Source organism: Notothenia rossii, assembly GCF_949606895.1.
Source record: "Notothenia rossii genome assembly, chromosome: 8".
NCBI classification, from domain to species: domain Eukaryota; kingdom Metazoa; phylum Chordata; class Actinopteri; order Perciformes; family Nototheniidae; genus Notothenia; species Notothenia rossii.
In genome coordinates this window covers 986,805-1,008,260 of record NC_136906.1, presented here as the reverse complement: position 1 = coordinate 1,008,260, position 21,456 = coordinate 986,805, and the positions used below count along the sequence as shown (strand labels likewise).

General features: G+C 44.0%; 2 protein-coding genes across 2 annotated transcripts in view; one reads left to right on the top strand and one right to left on the bottom strand.

Annotated features, from left to right (window-relative positions):
• Nucleotides 1–1,110: 1,110 nt before the first annotated feature.
• Nucleotides 1,111–7,717, top strand: LOC307014329 (ornithine decarboxylase-like; the record flags this gene model as incomplete). The annotated part of the gene is made up of 9 exons (XM_079642203.1): nt 1,111–1,149; nt 1,475–1,645; nt 1,842–2,015; nt 3,031–3,203; nt 3,583–3,799; nt 4,027–4,110; nt 4,499–4,631; nt 4,818–4,939; nt 7,469–7,717. 9 exons carry the CDS (start codon nt 1,111–1,113, stop codon nt 7,715–7,717), a joined length of 1,362 nt encoding a protein of 453 aa, XP_079498329.1.
• Nucleotides 7,718–9,199: 1,482 nt separating this feature from the next.
• LOC307014744 (retinoic acid receptor alpha-A-like) overlaps nt 9,200–21,456 on the bottom strand; it is a 26,096-nt gene continuing 13,839 nt past the window's right edge. Inside the window, exons 4-9 of the mRNA XM_079642850.1 lie at nt 18,449–18,609; nt 17,678–17,854; nt 14,497–14,701; nt 11,362–11,429; nt 11,175–11,265; nt 9,200–10,975 (exon numbers count right to left, since the gene is read on the bottom strand). Coding sequence (XP_079498976.1) covers nt 10,698–10,975; nt 11,175–11,265; nt 11,362–11,429; nt 14,497–14,701; nt 17,678–17,854; nt 18,449–18,609 — 980 coding nt within the window. The 3' untranslated portion in view covers nt 9,200–10,697. The remainder of the gene's footprint in view (nt 10,976–11,174; nt 11,266–11,361; nt 11,430–14,496; nt 14,702–17,677; nt 17,855–18,448; nt 18,610–21,456) is intronic.

Sequence of the window (21,456 nt, the reverse complement as noted above, 5' to 3'; positions counted from 1 at the left end):
GTCAGGTCCTCAGTGATGAGTCCATGTCAGGTCCTCAGTGATGAGTCCATGTCAGGTCCTCAGTGATGAGTCCATGTCAGGTCCTCTGTGATGAGTCCATGTCAGGTCCTCAGTGATGAGTCCATGTCAGGTCCTCAGTGATGAGTCCATGTCAGGTCCTCAGTGATGAGTCCATGTCAGGTCCTCTGTGATGAGTCCATGTCAGGTCCTCTGTGATGAGTCCATGTCAGGTACTCAGTGATGAGTCCATGTCAGGTCCTCAGTGAAGAGTCTGTGACCTGGCCGATGACGGTCGTGTCGTCAGCAAACTTCAAGATGGTGTTGGAGCTGTGTGTGGCCACACAGTTGTGAGTGAACATGGAGTAGAGGAGAGGGCTGAGCACGCAGCCTTGAGGGGTTCCGGTGTTGAGCATCAGGGAGGAGGATGTGATGTTTCCCACCCGCACAGCCTGGGGTCTGCCCGTCAGGAAGTTCAGGATCCAGTCACAGAGGGCGCTGTTGAGCCCGAGGTCTCTGAGCTTGATGACCAGCTTGGAGGGCACAATAGTATTGAAGGCTGAGCTGTAGTCAATGAACAGCATTCTCATATGTGTTCCTCTGGTCCAGGTGTGAGAGGGCAGTGTGGATGGTGAGGGCTATGGCGTCGTCTGTGGACCTGTTTGTCGTCAGTTTCTGCCTGTAAGCAGGCAGCAGCAGCAGAGAGATGTGGTCTGATTTGTCAAAGGGAGGGCGAGGGAGAGCCTTATATCCATGTCAAAAAGGGGAATAAACATGGTCCAGTGTATTTCCACCGTGCGTCGGGCAGCTGATGTGTTGAAAGTATCTCGGCAGGACTTTCTTCATATTGGCGTTGTTAAATCCACAACGAATGCCGCCTCTGCCCGTGAAGTCTCCGTCCTGTCGATAATTCAAAACAGCTGTAATCACCATGCATGTAAACTCTCCCGGCATGTGATCATGAGGTGCTCCAAATGAGGGGAAAAGTCTGAAGAAATAATCTCCACATCTGTGCACCAGTTACATTTTGTCATGACGCACACACCACCTCCCTTGCTTCTCTCTGAATTAGCAGTCCGATCCTGGTGAAATATAGTGAAGCCTTCTGGAACAATGGCGGAGTCCGGGATAGAGGAGTTGAGCCAAGTCTCAGTGAGAATGAAGACGTTACAGTTCTTATTGTCCTGATGAACCCGTGACCCGGGTACAGACCTGGTGGCCAGATCGGTTGAGGAGAAGACGACCTGCGTATGCGGTTGTGCACATACACAAAGAACCGCTTGGAGTCATTGTGTATATATGTATATATATATATATCAGGGAACGACTTTGCTGCCGCGGTAAAACTTCACACACTTGTGTTGGGCAGAACAGTGCTTTAAGAATCAGCTGTTTTATGTAAATGAATTTCTTCTACTTCTACATCTTGTTGCTTCGTCTACTGTCTTATTTCTCAAAGCGTTCTCATTATCCTCAGAACCTGTCAGATGTATTTAACCCTTTGTTGACGACTCCCTCTTATTCCTCACCAGCAGCTCTGAACGGATCATCCCTGAAGGATTTCTCCTCTGGTGACGTTCACGTTCTGGACGATGGACGGACCATCAACGACTTCATAGACAATAAAATCAAAACGCTCCAATCAGAGGTGAGTGTCGAGGGGTCGTCGAGGGTCTCAACACTGCTTCATCCATCAGTGGTGGAAACTCAGTACATTTAATCAAGCAAGATAAGATAAGATGGAACTTTAGCAACAGGGTCAGAGTGAAAAACAGGTTTCAGTATTTCAGTGTTTTTCAGTGCAGTACTTGTCCTCGAGTAAAGTATCTGAATATTCCCTCCAGGACAGCGAGGAGCCGTTCTTGGTGGCGGACCTCCAGTCTGTGATTGATCGTCACCAGCAGTGGCTAACTCTCCTCCCTCGAGTGAAGCCTTTCTACGCCGTGAAGTGCAACAACACCCCCGCCGTGCTGAGGGTCCTGAGAGCGCTGAGCACCGGGTTCGACTGCGCCAGCAAGGTACCACATACCATCAGTACTTTAGATCAGGGACCAGTTAAACCATTACAGTGATGTTACGTTCGCAAACGATTCTTTTAAATGGCTCTTTGGTACGAACGAAGGGAACCGAGTCGTACTTGGTGAGAGCCATTCTTTTTACCGTTGGTTCACTGCCTGCCATAAATCCACTCGCCTTTGCGTGATCAATGAAAAAACTTGATTTTGTTCCCCAAGCGCATTCTGTGAAGACCCGCCCCTACTCTGATTGGTTAGGTTCAGGCAGGAGTGCCTCTGATTGGTTAGGTTTGGGCACGAGGAGGGAGATTTTGTGGGTTAGGGTTAGCCAATCAGAGGCAGAGTAGGGGCGGGTCTTAACGGAAGAGAGAGAAGTCATAACAAGTGGTACAGGTAGACCACGTGATTTTGGGGTGAAAACATTTGCCAAACGTGAAAACGCAGCAGCATTTGGATGCACTTCAACAAAAACATAGGCGATGATAAAGCGGAGTGCAACATTTGTAAAGCCAACAAATAATCTCCACCGCCACTTAAAAAAAACCCGTCTCTTTTGAACGGCTCTCGGGATAGGAACGGAGCCATAAGATCCGGCTTCCTTCAAAGAGCCGTAACTCCCATCACTAAACCATTGCATACAAACTCATTTCACTATTATTGAACTCTCTTTTCACAAAACATTATGATAAACCCGAGCAAGTTACCCCAGACCATCAGAACACTTTAGATCAGGGACCTTTGCATAAAAACTCAAGAAGATGGACGAACAACTTGTGAAGATGACTTTACATTCATCCTGACTCAGCAGCATACAGACTAGAGAGGGAATGTATAGGGAAGAGGGTTCAGGACCCCCCTCACTGAAAGGGAATTAGCTAAAAAAAAAATCATAAATGATCAAACTAACGTACTAACTGTATTAGGTCAGTGTCATCTGTACCAACAGAGCAGATCTTACAGTCAGGTCCTTGCTCTCTAACACCCTGACCCAGTTTGAACTGGTTCCCTCTCCCTGCAGGCTGAGATCCAGATGGTGCTGAACCTCGGCGTTTCTCCTGATAAAATCATCTTCGCTCACACAACCAAACCCATGTCTCACATCAGATTCGCCGCCGCTCACCGAGTCCAAACGATGACCTTTGACAGCGAGGAAGAGCTCAGAAAGATCTCTCTCTGTCACCCCAAGGCCAGGTGAGCCCACCTGTCTCTGTTAGCACTCGCATTAGCAGAGGGGTACAGTAACTAAGTACATTTATTCCTTTACTGTACTTCAGTGCAATTTTGAGGTACTTTACTTCAGTATTTCAATGTAGGGAAAACTAAAATAATCGTCTTTTAATAACCCTCATTTAGTGTTCTTGTACCAGTGTTAGGTTGGACAGTGATTGGTTAAAAAGTGATTGGTTGAACAGTGATTGGTTGAACAGTGATTGGTTGAACAGTGATTGGGTTGGACAGTGATTGGTTGAACAGTGATTGGTTGAACAGTGATTGGTTGAACAGTGATTGGTTGAACAGTGATTGGGTTGGACAGTGATTGGTTGATCCCTGATTGGTCGACCCCCTGCAGATTGGTGCTCCGGATCGCGGCGGATGACTCTGATTCGCTGCTGAGACTCAGCTCTAAGTTTGGTGCTGGTCTGGGATTGGTGGAGAGGCTGCTGGGCCTCGCTATAGATCTGGACCTCACGGTGATTGGTGTCAGCTTCCACGTGGGCAGCGGCTGCACCGGGAGTCAGGCCTTCCAGAGAGCCATCTCCGACGCACGACAAGTGTTCGACATCGCCGTGAGTCTTTTTCAGAGTCTGTTGATGTATTTCAGAGTATGTTGGTGTGACTGTGTGTGTGTGTGTGTGTGTGTGTGTGTGTTTGTGTGTGTGTGTGTGTGTGTGTGTGTGTGTGTGTGTGTGTGTGTGTGTGTGTGTGTGTGTATGTGTGTGTGTGTGTGTGTGTGTGTGTGTGTGTGTGTGTGTGTGTGTGTGTGTGTGTGTGTGTGTGTGTGTGTGTGTTTCAGAGTGTGTTGGGCGTTCAGATGAGTCTCCTGGATATCGGCGGTGGATTCTCCGGCAGAGACAACTTTGAGGTCAAATTTGAAGAGGTAAACTGAGTCAGAAATATTCAGAAGTTCTTCAAGGCAGCGTTCCAGTGACAAAGTAATGACTTCCCAGTATGAGGGGGGGGGCCATCACAGGTCCTTCAGGAATATACGGGTTGTGTTATTTCTTTAATATCTATGCAGTTTCCCAGTTCCCATGAGAGACTGCCCTGACCTCACCACCTTCAAAAAACTCACCTCTTCAATCTGGCTTTTAATGTGTGATTGTTTTTGTATTATTTTACTTGAACTATATATATTGATTTGTTGTTCTTTCCTTTTCACTATATCTGTAAAGCGTCTTTGAGTACCTGTAAAAGCGCTAACAGAATAAATCTATTATTATTAGTGTGGTGTGATCCCTCTGAAAATGTGCTTTCCCCCCCACCAGTTTTCAGACGTTATAAATGCGTCTCTGGATAAATTCTTCCCGCCCGACTGTGGGGTCCAGATCATTGCAGAACCGGGCCGGTTCTACGTGGAGTCGGCCTTCACCCTGGCAGTGAACGTCATCGCCAAAAAGAGTAATCTCACTTTATGAGGAAAAGCAGCGCTAGCTTGTCAGATAAATTGCTAATGAATTGGTCTCCAGGTGAAATGTACACTTGGAGGGGACAGAGGACTAAAGCATCATTTACTTTAAGTGTCCTGCTATTTAAACACCTGTTTGCATATTGTGAGTCCTCTGAATAACTTTGGATGTGTTCCAGACTGTGAGGAGAGTGGCCCTGGTGGACAGATTATGTATTACATCAACGATGGAGTGTATGGATCCCTGAGCTGCATCGTCAACGACCCGGCTCACCCCTCCATCCAGCTGCTTCCTCACAGGGTGAACACCCTCATATACACGACCATTAACTCCACTCTCTAAAGATCTCTCTTTTTATAGTATCTGATCATGGTTAATACTCAGTGGTGGATAGACACAAAGTACATTTACAGAAGTACATTACTTAAATACAATGTTGAGGTACTTGTACTCAGACTTGGAGAGAGAATACATTTAATTAAATATCAATCAATCAATGTTTATTTATATAGCCCAATATCAAAAATGTTACATTTGTCTCAGTGGACTTCACAGTTTGTACAGAATATCAGTATGACAATACAACACCCTCTGTCCTTAGACCCTCTGTCCTTAGACCCTCTGTCCTTAGACCCTCTGTCCTCAGACCCTCTGTCCTTAGACCCTCTATCCTCAGACCCTCTGTCCTTAGACCCTCTATCCTCAGACCCTCTGTCCTCAGACCCTCTGTCCTTAGACCCTCTGTCCTCAGACCCTCTGTCCTTAGACCCTCTGTCCTCAGACCCTCTGTCCTCAGACCCTCTGTCCTTAGACCCTCTGTCCTTAGACCCTCACATCGTACAAGGAAACACTTCCAGAGAAACCCCACAGTTTAAAGGGGAACATGGAGAAACCTCAGGGAGAGCAACAGAGGAGGATCCCTCTCACAGGACGGACAGACGTGCAATAGATGCCGTGTGGAAAGAAGAGATAATACATTTACAGCGTCGGTAGACCAAATTTTAGGAAATGCATGTGTCTGTAATAAGAAGATAAATCCACGAGGATGTCAGCTACAATCCTGTGGGAGCCATCAGGGAAGTAGTTTGATGAGAGTCAGGCAGGACCGCAGAGACAGGTTCAGCCACGACTCGAAGTCCAGGACTCAGATCCAGTGCTCAGGATAGAGGATCCAGGACTCAGATCTAGTGCTCAGGATAGAGGATCCAGGACACACGACCACAGCAAGACGATCAGCCTCGACTCAGGATCCCGGCGTATATATGGACACAAAAAAGAGATTTGGGGGAAGCTGGGTTAATCGGAACATGAGAGTACACAGGTACAAACGGACAGAAGGAAGAAGTAAGGTGCCCCCCCCCCCCCAACAATCCAAGCCTATAGCAGCTAAACTAACGTGTCTACATACATACACTCCCTTAGGATAGGTTGAGGGAAAAGGGTAGCAAGTAAGAAGTAGGAAACAGAGGTGGAGAGGCACACACAGGGAGAGAGGTCTCCACTGGAACCTGAACTGGTCAGAGGTAGGAGTGGGTCAGTGACTACGTTCCACACTCCCCGGCCGGGTTAGGCCTTCTCTGCAACCTGTTACCCTCTAACAAACCTCCAGAGGTCAGAGAGGGGAAAGGTTTGGATAAAGTTTTAAATATAAGATCTAAGTTTTTAGGATTTAAGTGAAAGAGTAAGAACTCAAATGTAGGTGAGGAGGCACAACGTATCTACGTCAATGCACTCTTATTAGATTATTTTATTTTATCACTATAAGCTTTATCAAAAAGGAAGGTCTTAAGCGCACTCTTAAAAACGGATAGGGTGTCTGCCGTCCGAACACAAACTGGAAGCTGATTCCACAAAAGTGGAGCTTGATAAGAAAAGGCTCTGGCTCCCATTGTACTTTTAGAGACTCTAGGAACAACCAACAACCCTGCATTCTTGGAACGCAATGCCCTAGTAGGCCAGTAGGGTATAATGAGTTAAGGTAAGATGGCGTCTGCCCATTAAGGGCTTTGTAGGCGAGAAGAAGAATTTTAAATTCTATCCTGTGTTCTATAGGGAGCCAGTGTAAGGCAGCCAGAACAGGAGTAATGTGGTCCCTTTTCCTAACTCTGGTTAGTACACGAGCTGCAGCATTTTGAATCAGCTGAAGCGACTTGACTGACTTCTTGGTACACCCTGATAATAAGGAGTTACAATAATCCAGCCTTGAAGTAACAAATGCATGGACTAGTTTCTCTGCATCGTTTTGAGGCAAGATATGCCTGATTTTTGCAATGTTACGTAGATGGAAGTAGGCGGTCCTTGAAATGGATTTTATGTGGGCGTTAAAGGATAAATCCTGATCAAATATAACACCAAGATTCCTTACAGTCTCACTGGAGGCCAAATTAATGCCATCCATAGTTAGTATATCTTTGGATAATTTGTTTCGTAGATTCTTCGGGCCAAGTACAATAACTTCAGTTTTGGTTTTGTTTAACATCAAAAAGTTTAAGGTCATCCACGTTTTTAAGTCCTTGAGGCAGTCTTGAATTTTATTTAGATGATTAATTTCATCAGGCTTGATTGATAAATATAGTTGAGTATCATCCGCATAACAATGAAAGTTTACAGAATGATTCCTTATAATATTGCGTAGTGGAAGCATATATAGGGTGAACAAAATAGGTCCCAGCACTGAGCCCTGTGGAATACATCTTATTGATATTTATTTTCTCTTGTATTTATTTGAATCACATTTGAAGTACGACGTACTGTAGCGCTGCTCTCCTCCACTGAATGGAAAAGGTGTAAATTCTGGTCTGTATTTCATATTTAAATCCTTGTCTGTAGGCCGTGGGGGTCGGCGAGGTGAGGTACCGCTCGGTGGTCTGGGGTCCGACCTGCGACAGCTTTGATAAAGTGTCGGACAGCGCCATGATTCCTGAGCTGCAGGTGGGCGACTGGCTGCTCGTCCACCACATGGGGGCGTACACTGTCTCTCTGAGCACCAACTTCAACGGCTTTGAAGGAGCCAAGGTTTTCCCCGTGGTGACGGAGGAGACGAGGCGCCTCTTAGAGCTCCGTCACACCTTAGCGTGAAGAAATAACCTGGAGAGACTAACGTTGGACTAAACGAATATTGTGATATTTACATTCACTGCATGTGCGGTCCACTATACTGTCTTCCATCTTAACATTACATTTATGTTATCAATCCATTCACCCCTTCACCTGTTCACCCCTTCACCTGTTCACCCCTTCACCTGTTCACCCCTTCACCTGTTCAACCCTTCACCTGTTCAACCCTTCACCTGTTCACCCCTTCACCTGTTCAACCCTTCACCTGTTCACCCCTTCACCTGTTCACCCCTTCACCTGTTCACCCCTCCACCTGTTCAACCCTTCACCTGCTCACCCCTTCACCTGTTCAACCCTTCACCTGTTCACCCCTTCACCTGTTCAACCCTTCACCTGTTCACCCCTTCACCTGTTCACCCCTTCACCTGTTCAACCCTTCACCTGTTCACCCCTTCACCTGTTCACCCCTTCACCTGTTCACCCCTTCACCTGTTCAACCCTTCACCTGCTCACCCCTTCACCTGTTCACCCCTTCACCTGTTCACCCCTTCACCTGTTCACCCCTCCACCTGTTCACCCCTTCACCTGTTCACCCCTTCACCTGTTCACCCCTTCACCTGTTCCACCCTGAGCCTGTTCACCCCTTCACCTGTTCACCCCTTCACCTGTTCACCCCTTCACCTGTTCCACCCTGAGCCTGTTCACCCCTTCACCTGTTCACCCCTTCACCTGTTCACCCCTTCACCTGTTCACCCCTTCACCTGTTCACCCCTCCACCTGTTCACCCCTTCACCTGTTCACCCCTTCACCTGTTCACCCCTTCACCTGTTCAACCCTGAGCCTGTTCACCCCTTCATTTGTTCAACCCTGAGCCTGTGTTTCAGGTCTCAGGCTCGAAAATGACTTTCCCACAAAGGACCATATCTTCCCTTCTGAAAGGGTTCAATTAATAATCTGTGTTCTCAAAGTCATGATAAACCTGTGAGTTGGATGTAGAAGAGTCAGAATCAATATAGATGTTTTTCATTTAAAGAATATTCAGATCGAACAGAGTAAAAAACTGTAAATTACGTTGGGGGGGGGGGGCCTGACTACAACCCTTCATCCTCCCACCCTACATCTTCCTTTACCCTAGATCCCTTTCACCTAATTATCCCCAACTTCCTTTTCACCTTCACCCCTCCTTCCTACATCTTCATACATCCCTCCCTTCCTAGATCCCTTCACCCTTGTATGCCTTCACCCCTACATCACTGCATACCTCCCTCCCTTTATCCCTCTATCCCTCCTTCCCTACATCCCTTCACCTGATCATCCCTTCCTTCCTGGATCCCTTCAACCCTTTATCCCTTCCTTGCTTCACTCGTCTTTTCCTTTTCAGACCTTTATCTTGTTCTAAACAGCCTTTAAATTATTCATTCATCAAACAAATGAAAAAGGGAAAACAATGAATTCCTGAAAAATATTAAAAGTTAAAAAAATGTTCCTTTGACTCGTCTGAGATATTTTCCAGCATATTTAATCAACAGGTGTTTGAACAGAGAGCAGACACACTTCAGGGTAGAAGCAGAAATCATATTCTTCATTGAATACCTGTAGATGTGTACAGGTGTGTACCTGACAGACGGAGTGCAGGGACGCAGTGACCCTCGACTGCACACTGACAGGAAGTGGTGCCGACTATAACAACATTTGAAACTGTGTGTGGTCGTGCTGTAGCTCCTTGACGGGGCCTCTGTTCCAGAGTCGTGTCAAACTGTTTTTAGTGTGAAGTCTTTTCATTTCGTTGAGTCTGAAATCTAAACACGTCTTTTCTGAACGACGAAACTGAAACATATCTCATTAAGTCTCCATTTCATTAGTGGAAGAAAAACAAATCAAGGATCGCTCCCTGATGTGTGTGTGTGTGTGTGTGTGTGTGTGTGTGTGTGTGTGTGTGTGTGTGTGTGTGTGTGTGTGTGTGTGTGTGTGTGTGTGTGTGTGTGTGTGTGTGTGTGTGTGTGTGTGTGTTTACAGGTGTGTTTTGGGGGATACAGTCTGTACACATTTACAGTTAGGAAAATAACTTCTTGTCTGAGTCCACTCCTTCTGAAAACCTCTCACAGTGATTTTTTATATTTACAATATATTACAGATATTGCCTCTGAACAATATACATCCCATAATGCTCCTCTTCATCAGACCGTCCTCAGAATCCTTCATTTCCACGACTTTCATCAACCTCAGCCAATCAGAGCTCTGGGTATGAAGGCAGGAACCAGGGTGTTCCTGAATAACAACAACGTTCTGCTGCAGAAGTCTTGTATTTCCCCGAGCTGCACAGTGAAGTCAGCTTCTACAATTATAACACAAATTCTGTTGTTCACAAAAATCGATGATGGTGTTTCATGTCTTTGTGCGCTATGACATCATAATGTAACCATCTCTGTCTCCAGCTCTAAATGTGCCTCTCATTCAATGACTGGTCCCAGCACGGCCCCCCCAGTAAAGTGACTCGATGGAGAATTGGAGGCTTTAAGTTTAATGGGATCTTCTGTATCTATTCACAGTCAAAGAGCCCTGGAGTTTCCCTTAAGCCCCGCCCCGACATTAAGCCCCGCCTCCAACCAGTACGCCTCGTGCTGGGGAGTTTATTACAGAAAAATGATCCGCTGATTTACAGACGTCTCTTCACTTTTCGATGTAAGTCAATGGGGGAAAGTATCTTTGGGCCAACATGACGTCACGGTAGTTGTAGTACCTCTGTTTGGCCACTACGGAAATTAGCTTCAACGTCCGGCGCACTTCCTGGTGGGGGGTTAAAGTCTTCCTCCCTTTAAACCCAGGGCTCTGATTGGCTCCTACAATAATAACCAGGAGGCAGCTTTTTGCAGGTTGTATGTCCGGGTTCCCTCCCACACTGCCTCACACCTCCTGCTCTCAGTCTGCTGGGGTTGTGGAGGGGTGTATGGCAGTGTGATGCCTCTGGGGGGCGTAGACCTTCAGGTGGGGGTCATGACCTTCAGCTGGAGGGGGGAGGAGAGGACCGGGAACAAGGAGAAGGACTCGGACTGGAGGAGGAATCTGGTTTTGGTGAAAGACGGAGCTCTGGTTTATCTTCCTCTCTGGTTCCTCCTCCTCCTCCCTTCCCTCCTCCACTCCCTCCCTTCCCTCCCTTATCTCCTCCTCCCTTCCCTCCCCCAGCTCCCTCCAGACCCTCAGAGTTCTCCAGCATCTCCTGGATGAGAGGGGGCATGCAGCCCGGGATCTCCATCTTCAGAGAGATCACTCGCTCTGCTCCTGCAACACAGGGAGGGGGGGGGGGGAGATTTAGTCATTTTACTGAGGTTTATAAAGTATATAGAGTTCATAGAGTGTGTGTGTGTGTGTGTGTGTGTGTGTGTGTGTGTGTGTGTGTGTGTGTGTGTGTGTGTGTGTGTGTGTGTGTGTGTGTGTGTGTGTGTGTGTGTGTGTGTGTGTGTGTGTGTGTGTGTCTCACCCTTCACACTGATGCTCCTCAGGTCGGTGATCTTCATCAGTATTTTGGGGAACATGCAGGGTTTGTCCGGCCTCCTCCTCCTCACATACATCTGCACACACAGAGGGGATCGTTGTAAAAATATAAATATATACTTTAAATATAAACACGACTCAGATGACTACATGCTGATAGGAGGGGGTCCGACCTTCAGGGCCTCCAGCATGGGTTCCTGCAGAACATCCACCTTGTCCGACTCCTCCAGGTCTTGACGGTCTACAACACACACACACACACACATACACACACACACACACACACACACACACACACACACACACACACACACACACACACACACACACACACACACACACACACACACACACACACACACACACACACACACACACACACACACACACACACACACACACACACACACACACACACACACACACACACACACACACACACACACACACCCAAAGCAAAACGTTGTAACTATTACAAATAGTTTGTGACGATATTTTGTTTCATCATGATATACCACATGCATTAAATATTTCCCCTACTACAGTTAGAGAATGACACCTTAGTTCAATGTGAGGGCGTCATAACGTCACAAATTACACATCATGCCTTGCTGTCACAGCAGAAGTACCAATATGTGGTTGATAGAACACAGTTGAGTTTCCCCTTAAGCCCCGCCTCCTGTCATTAAGCCCCGCCCCAATCTCCTGTAGAACGAATCAGTAGAATGAATGGAGAGTGAAAATAAATCTAGATTCAGCTTAGCGCATTTTACAACTTTAAGGACCTAATGATTCTAATAAGGGCTTTAAAATCGTTCATACTGGGTAGTTTCTTTTGGTTTTTAAAAATGATCAACTGATTTACAGACATCTCTTTCTCCATGTTAGTCAATGGGGAAAAGTCTTTCTGGCCCAGTGACGTCACGGACTGATACGGAGGTTGTAGATCCGCCGTTTGGACACCGTGAATGTTTTCCTCAGAGACCGGAGCTCTTGGGCGAAGAGATGGGAAGTAATGGAGTACTAATACTTCGTTACTGTACTTAAGTACATGTTTCTGGTATCAGTAGCCTACTTTACTCTACTACTTATTTTTCTGACGACTTTTTACTTTGACTTCTTACATTTTGAACTCAAGTACCTGAACTTTCTACTTCTTACATGTTGAACTCAAATACCTGTACTTTCTACTTCTTACATGTTGAACACAAATACCTGTACTTTCTACTTCTTACATGTTGAACACAAATACCTGTACTTTCTACTTCTTACATGTTGAACTCAAATACCTGTACTTTCTACTTCTTACATGTTGAACTCAAATACCTGTACTTTCTACTTCTTACATGTTGAACACAAATACCTGTACTTTCTACTTCTCACATGTTGAACACAAATACCTGTACTTTCTACTTCTTACATGTTGAACCCAAATACATGTACTTTCTACTTCTTACATGTTGAACTCAAATACCTGTACTTTCTACTTCTCACATGTTGAACTCAAATACCTGTACTTTCTACTTCTCACATGTTGAACACAAATACCTGTACTTTCTACTTCTTACATGTTGAACACAAATACCTGTACTTTCTACTTCTCACATGTTGAACACAAATACCTGTACTTTCTACTTCTTACATGTTGAACCCAAATACATGTACTTTCTACTTCTTACATGTTGAACTCAAATACCTGTACTTTCTACTTCTTACATGTTGAACACAAATACCTGTACTTTCTACTTCTCACATGTTGAACACAAATACCTGTACTTTCTACTTCTTACATGTTGAACCCAAATACATGTACTTTCTACTTCTTACATGTTGAACACAAATACCTGTACTTTCTACTTCTTACATGTTGAACACAAATACCTGTACTTTCTACTTCTTACATGTTGAACCCAAATACCTGTACTTTCTACTTCTTACATGTTGAACTCAAATACCTGTACTTTCTACTTCTTACATGTTGAACTCAAATACCTGTACTTTCTACTTCTTACATGTTGAACTCAAATACCTGTACTTTCTACTTCTTACATGTTGAACACAAATACCTGTACTTTCTACTTCTTACATGTTGAACCCAAATACCTGTACTTTCTACTTCTTACATGTTGAACCCAAATACCTGTACTTTCTACTTCTTACATGTTGAACTCAAATACCTGTACTTTCTACTTCTTACATGTTGAACTCAAATACCTGTACTTTCTACTTCTTACATGTTGAACTCAAATACCTGTACTTTCTACTTCTTACATGTTGAACACAAATACCTGTACTTTCTACTTCTTACATGTTGAACCCAAATACCTGTACTTTCTACTTCTTACATGTTGAACCCAAATACCTGTACTTTCTACTTCTTACATGTTGAACTCAAATACCTGTACTTTCTACTTCTTACATGTTGAACTCAAATACCTGTACTTTCTACTTCTTACATGTTGAACTCAAATACCTGTACTTTCTACTTCTTACATGTTGAACTCAAATACCTGTACTTTCTACTTCTTACATGTTGAACTCAAATACCTGTACTTTCTACTTCTTACATGTTGAACTCAAATACCTGTACTTTCTACTTCTTACATGTTGAACTCAAATACCTGTACTTTCTACTTCTTACATGTTGAACTCAAATACCTGTACTTTCTACTTCTCACATGTTGAACCCAAATACCTGTACTTTCTACTTCTTACATGTTGAACTCAAATACCTGTACTTTCTACTTCTTACATGTTGAACTCAAATACCTGTACTTTCTACTTCTTACATGTTGAACTCAAATACCTGTACTTTCTACTTCTCTCATTTTCCAAACAGGCTGGTTCCTTTAGTCTGAATGTGTGTTTGGTGGCGTGATCATTATTCTTTAGAGTCATTGCGTGCCTATTGATTTGAACACGATCCGTGTATCCATCATTTCCTGGTCTTCTCTAAAGAAGAGGGACCAATGAAAACGTTGTCATGTTGCCGTTGGTCACCATGGAAACATTCATTAGCTAACAATGACATTATTGTTCTATTAATATAAAGGGAGGTCAGGTACTCTTTAAAACAGCTGCTAGTTATGGGTACTTTTTACTGAAGTACATTTCAAAGCCCTCTTTACTTTTACTTGAGTAAAAAAGTTTAGTCAGTACTTCTACTTTCACCAGAGTATTTTCAAACAGAGTATCTGTACTTTTACTTGAGTAAAGGTTGTTTGTAATTTTGGCGTCTCTGGAGTTTTGCTACAGCCGAGCCACACACAGCATCCCCACTTTAATATATACTCTATGAGGTGCAGTACCTCCACAGAGCAGGCAGATGGCGCTCAGCAGCCCGGTCTCGGCGTCGTCCATCTCCAGCGGCAGCAGCTGGTTGGCGAAGGTGAACACGAGGTCTGTGAGCGGGCCGAAGCCGGCGTTATGCATCTGAGTCCGGTTCAGAGTCAGCCCGTCGGAGAACGTCATGGTGTCTTTATCGGGGGTGTAGCGGGTGCAGATCCTCAGAATCTGAGGGGGGGGGGGAGGGGCGAGAGGTTCAGAGTTTAGACTTAAAGGGAGAATATTAAGTTCTCTGCATCATTTCTATGGAGCGGGTTGATAAAACGTGTCTTTAACCACATCGAAAGGACTCAGAGGTTTAGGATGTTATACTTTCATTAACCAATCAATCAATCAACACATTAATAAATTAACCAATCAATTCACACATCAATCAACCAATCACCCACCAACCATTTAATTAGTTGAATGTTTATCACTAAGATAATGTTTGTTTCGTTGCCATTCTGTTATTCCTGTTTGATTTGTGTTACTCTCCTCTCATTCTCCTGTCATCACTTCCTGTCATTGATGGACCCCCTCTGTGTAACCATCCCTAATTGGTCCCTAATGATCATCCCTCCCCCTTTGTATTTAGTCTGTGTTCCCTTCAGGGCCAGTTGCTCTTTGTACCTTCAAGAAGTCCAGAAGTATTTCCTTAGACCAGCGGTTCCCAACCTTTTCCCCCTCAGGGCCCATTTAAGAATCAAAAATGTGCTTGCGGCCCACATTCATCCACAAGAAGGAGGCTAAATAAAGTTCTGATTGGTCGATTCAGAACATATGACACGTTGTAAATCCAGTAGAACAGACCGCTGTCAAGGACTGTAATGGCCGTTGCTAAGGACTGTAATGATCGTTGCTAAGGAGGGTCAAGAAAGAGAAAGGAAAAGAGGTTCAAATAAAAAAAATGTGTAATAATGAAAATGTTTCCACACAAATCATAATGTTTTGCAAATCATTTTTATAATTATAATTATTAATGTGAAGGCATTGCAAGTGGGCCGCCAAACACATACAGGTTAGGAACAAGCCCCAGGAAGTGCCATGGACTCTTATGAAAATATTCGTAGTGGCCAAACGGCAGTACTACAACCTCCGTATCAGTCCGTGACGTCACTGGGCCCAGAAAGACTTTTCCCCATTGACTAACATGGGGAAAGAGATGTCTGTAAATCAGTGGATAATATTTGTTAAACTAAATAAACTACCCAGTATGAACTATGTTATAGCCCTTATTATAATCATTAGGTCCTTAAAGTTGTAAAATGCACTTAAAGCCGAATCTAGATTTATTTTCTGTCTCCATTCATTCTTCTGAGCCGAGAGTGGGAGCTCGGGGGGCGGGGCTTAAGGGGCGCATGCTCTGTGAGCGCATATACGGGTTCTTCTGCTCTGACAGCCAGGCATGCTGGGTAATCTGTGACGTTTCTCTCTCTCAAAAGTTGGACCATTTTGTCCTCATACGCCAATGAGCAGCTCTCATAGGAAAGAACGAGACCCTTCCTCCCACGCTGAATCCAGTTCTTATTAAACATCCATGGATGGGAACCGCTCCCATATAATTTATCTTCACGTGTTGCTGACCCAGCTTCAGCTCCTGGTCTGTCCAGGTCTGCCCTGGTCTGTCCTGGTCTGCCCTGGTCTGCCCCACCTGGTCTGCCCTGGTCTTTCCTGCTCTGCCCTGCCCCCCCTGGTCTGTCCCGGTATGCCCTGGTCTGCCCTCAGTCCTGGTCTGTCCTGGCCTGTCCTGGTCTGTCCTGGTCTGCCTGTCCTGGTCTGTCCTGGTCTGTCCTGGTCTGTCCTGGTCTGTCCTGGTCTGTCCTGGTCTGCCCTGGTCTGCCCTGGTCTGTCCTGGTCTACCCTGGTCTGTCCTGGTCTGTCCTGGTCTGCCCTGGTCTGCCCCACCTGGTCTGCCCTGGTCTTTCCTGCTCTGCCCTGCCCCCCCTGGTCTGTCCCGGTATGCCCTGGTCTGCCCTCAGTCCTGGTCTGTCCTGGCCTGTCCTGGTCTGTCCTGGTCTGCCTGTCCTGGTCTGTCCTGGTCTGTCCTGGTCTGTCCTGGTCTGTCCTGGTCTGTCCTGGTCTGCCCTGGTCTGCCCTGGTCTGTCCTGGTCTACCCTGGTCTGTCCTGGTCTGTCCTGGTCTGCCCTGGTCTGCCCTGGTCTGTCCTGGTCTGCCCACCCTGGTCTGTCCGGGTCTTTCCTGGTCTGCCCTGGTCTGTCCTGGTCTGCCCTGGTCTGCCCTGGTCTGTCCTGGTCTACCCTGATCTGCCCTGGTCTGTCCTGGTCTGTCCTGGTCTGGTCTGTCCTGGTCTGCCCCCCCCTGGTCTGCCCCCCCATGGTCTGTCCTGGTCTGCCCTGGTCTGCCCTCAGTCCTGGTCTGTCCTGGTCTGTCCTGGTCTGTCCTGGTCTGCCCTGGTCTGCCCTGTTTTGTCCTGGTCTGTCCTGGTCTGTCCTGGTCTGCCCCCCCTGGTCTGTCCTGGTCTGTCCTGGTCTGCCCTCAGTCCTGGTCTGTCCTGGTCTGTCCTGGTCTGTCCTGGTCTGCCCTGGTCTGTCCTGGTCTGCCCTGGTCTGCCCTCAGTCCTGGTCTGTGCTGGTCTGCCCTGGTCTGTCCTGGTCTGCCCTGGTCTGCCCTGGTCTGTCCGTTCACCTTTCTATGTTCAGCATTTATTAACCATGTGTTCACATTCATGTTACTTTCAGTCTTTTTATAAATATGTTTAATTTAAATTGAATGTTTTGCATTGATGGGTATTTTATAAACATCCAGTCATATTTATATGCTCAGTGTAAATCTGCTCATCTGCTTCTTTTATCCGTGCCTATCTCACACTTCTTCACATCGTAGAGACGCCTATGAGATTGGGTTGTACATACGTGTGATGAGATATGCACAGGAGTAGAAGTAGGATGTGTCCCTCTGCAGTATAAAGTGTCCTTACAGGTAAACACAGGTAGAAGTAGTCCTGCAGTACACCTGTAGACTGCATGTTGTCTGCTTCTCCTTAGCGGATTGACCTCTTGTAGATTCTTGCTTTCATTGCGTTTAAATAGTTGATTGTTTTGACTTGTTTTATGTGAGCTGAGCTGTGGGATCTGTTCTCTTTGGTGTGGAGCTTTTAAAGCTGTGTTGTATTGTGTGTTCTTCACAGTGTGTCCTCCTCACCAGGATGTCCAGGCAGGCGGCCTTCAGCAGCGTGATCTGGTCAGCGATGGAGAGCGTGGTGAAGCCCGGCAGCTGCTTGGCAAACTCCACCGTCTTTATGATGCATTTAGTGGAGAGCTCGCTGAACTTATCCCACAGAGAGACGTCCAGAGAGACGCGTCGCTCCGAGCTGTTGTTCTGCAGGAAGAGAGAGAGGAGAGGACGCATCAGAAGTCTGTGAGATCCACTTTAACAACACACATCCCACGTCTCCTCTAAAGTTCAGAGAGAGAGGAGAGGACGCATCAGAAGTCTGTGAGATCCACTTTAACAACACACATCCCACGTCTCCTCTAAAGTTCAGAGAGAGAGGAGAGGACGCATCAGAAGTCTGTGAGATCCACTTTAACAACACACATCCCACGTCTCCTCTAAAGTTCAGAGAGAGAGGAGAGGACGCATCAGAAGTCTGTGAGATCCACTTTAACAACACACATCCCACGTCTCCTCTAAAGTTCTAAAGCTCTTTATTGTTCTCATACTGTCTGTGCTGCAGCCCCTCTTTTCACCCTCTGTCTGAAACCAGAACCCAGTCTGCTCTGATTGGTTAGCTGGTCGACTCTGTTGTGATTGGTCAACCTCTTAGCGATGTGTGTGTGTGTGTGTGTGTGTGTGTGTGTGTGTGTGTGTGTGTGTGTGTGTGTGTGTGTGTGTGTGTGTGTGTGTGTGTGTGTGTGTGTGTGTGTGTGTGTGTGTGTGTGTGTGTGTGTGTGTGTGTGTGTGTGTGTGTACCGTGGTGTATTTCCCCAGCTGCTCCAGAGAGGGGAAGGTTCCCTGATGAGCTCGTCTCACTCCCTCGATCATCTGCTCTGTTTCTGCAGACAGAACGTAGACCTCAACCTCCAGGGGGCGCTTGTCCTCCTTCTTCTTCTTCATCCTGTCATTACGCACCACTGAGGAAGAGGAGGAGGAGGAGGAGGAGGATGAGGAGGAGGAGGAGGAGGAGGAGGAGGTGGAGGAGGAGGAGGAGGAGGACTTAGATTACAGCAGTGACATCTTACATCCAGTTCTCTTTTCAGTGATTTCAAAAGGGTATAATAATAAAGACGTATCTCCAGTTTTCCCCTGAACATCAGAAACTATAATCTGGTTCATCCTGAATATCTCCTGCAGCTGTATGGTGTTACCTCTAAGCACAGGAAAGAACACACCTGGAGCAGGTGATACAGTTACTGGTTATTGGTTAGTATACTGGTTAGTATACTGGTTATTATACTGGTTAGTATACTGGTTTTTATACTGGTTTTTATACTGGTTAGTATACTGGTTAGTATATTGGTTTTTATACTGGTTTTTATACTGGTTTTTATACTGGTTAGTATACTGGTTAGTATATTGGTTAGTATACTGTTTTTTATACTGGTTTTTATACTGGTTAGTATACTGGTTAGTATATTGGTTTTTATGCTGGTTAGTATACTGGTTAGTATACTGTTTTTTATACTGGTTTTTATACTGGTTAGTATACTGGTTAGTATATTGGTTTTTATGCTGGTTAGTATACTGGTTAGTATATTGGTTTTTATACTGGTTTTTATACTGGTTTTTATACTGGTTAGTATACTGGTTTTTATACTGGTTTTTATACTGGTTAGTATACTGGTTTTTATACTGGTTTTTATACTGGTTAGTATACTGGTTAGTATACTGGTTTTTATACTGGTTTTTATACTGGTTAGTATACTGGTTAATATACTGGTTAGTATACTGGTTAGTATACTGGTTTTTATACTGGTTTTTATACTGGTTAGTATACTGGTTAGTATACTGTTTTTTATACTGGTTTTTATACTGGTTTTTATACTGGTTAGTATACTGGTTAGTATACTGGTTAGTATACTGGTTAGTATACTGGTTAGTATATTGGTTTTTATGCTGGTTAGTATACTGTTTTTTATACTGGTTTTTATACTGGTTTGTATACTGGTTTTTATACTGGTTAGTATACTGGTTTTTATACTGGTTAGTATACTGGTTTTTATACTGGTTAGTATACTGGTTAGTATATTGGTTTTTATACTGGTTAGTATACTGTTTTTTATACTGGTTTTTATACTGGTTTGTATACTGGTTTTTATACTGGTTTTTATACTGGTTAGTATACTGGTTAGTATACTGGTTAGTATATTGGTTTTTATGCTGGTTAGTATACTGTTTTTTATACTGGTTTTTATACTGGTTTGTATACTGGTTTTTATACTGGTTAGTATACTGGTTTTTATACTGGTTAGTATACTGGTTTTTATACTGGTTAGTATACTGTTTTTTATACTGGTTTTTATACTGGTTTGTATACTGGTTTTTATACTGGTTAGTATACTGGTTTTTATACTGGTTAGTATACTGGTTAGTATACTGGTTAGTATACTGTTTTTTATACTGGTTTTTATACTGGTTTGTATACTGGTTTTTATACTGGTTTTTATACTGGTTAGTATACTGGTTTTTATGCTGGTTAGTATACTGGTTAGTATACTGTTTTTTATACTGGTTTTTATACTGGTTTGTATACTGGTTTTTATACTGGTTTTTATACTGGTTAGTATACTGGTTAGTATACTGGTTAGTATATTGGTTTTTATGCTGGTTAGTATACTGGTTAGTATACTGTTTTTTATACTGGTTTTTATACTGGTTTGTATACTGGTTTTTATACTGGTTAGTATACTGGTTTTTATACTGGTTAGTATACTGGTTTTTATACTGGTTAGTATACTGGTTAGTATACTGGTTTTTATGCTGGTTAGTATACTGGTTTTTATACTGGTTTTTATACTGGTTTGTATATTGGTTTTTATAATGGTTTTTATACTGGTTAGTATACTGGTTAGTATACTGGTTTTTATGCTGGTTAGTATACTGGTTAGTATACTGTTTTTTATACTGGTTAGTATACTGGTTAGTATACTGGTTTTTATACTGGTTAGTATACTGGTTTTTATGCTGGTTAGTATACTGGTTTTTATACTGGTTAGTATACTGTTTTTTATACTGGTTAGTATACTGGTTAGTATACTGGTTTTTATACTGGTTAGTATACTGGTTAGTATACTGGTTAGTATACTGGTTTTTATACTGGTTAGTATACTGTTTTTTATACTGGTTAGTATACTGGTTAGTATACTGGTTTTTATACTGGTTAGTATACTGGTTTTTATACTGGTTAGTATACTGTTTTTTATACTGGTTAGTATACTGGTTAGTATACTGGTTTTTATACTGGTTAGTATACTGGTTAGTATACTGGTTAGTATACTGGTTTTTATGCTGGTTAGTATACTGGTTTTTATACTGGTTAGTATACTGTTTTTTATACTGGTTAGTATACTGGTTAGTATACTGGTTAGTATACTGGTTTTTATACTGGTTAGTATACTGTTTTTTATACTGGTTAGTATACTGGTTAGTATACTGGTTAGTATACTGGTTTTTATACTGGTTAGTATACTGTTTTTTATACTGGTTAGTATACTGGTTAGTATACTGGTTTTTATACTGGTTAGTATACTGGTTTTTATACTGGTTAGTATACTGGTTTTTATGCTGGTTAGTATACTGGTTAGTATACTGGTTTTTATACTGGTTAGTATACTGGTTTTTATACTGGTTTTTATACTGGTTAGTATACTGGTTTTTATACTGGTTAGTATACTGGTTAGTATACTGGTTAGTATACTGGTTTTTATACTGGTTAATATACTGGTTAGTATACTGGTTAGTATACTGGTTTTTATACTGGT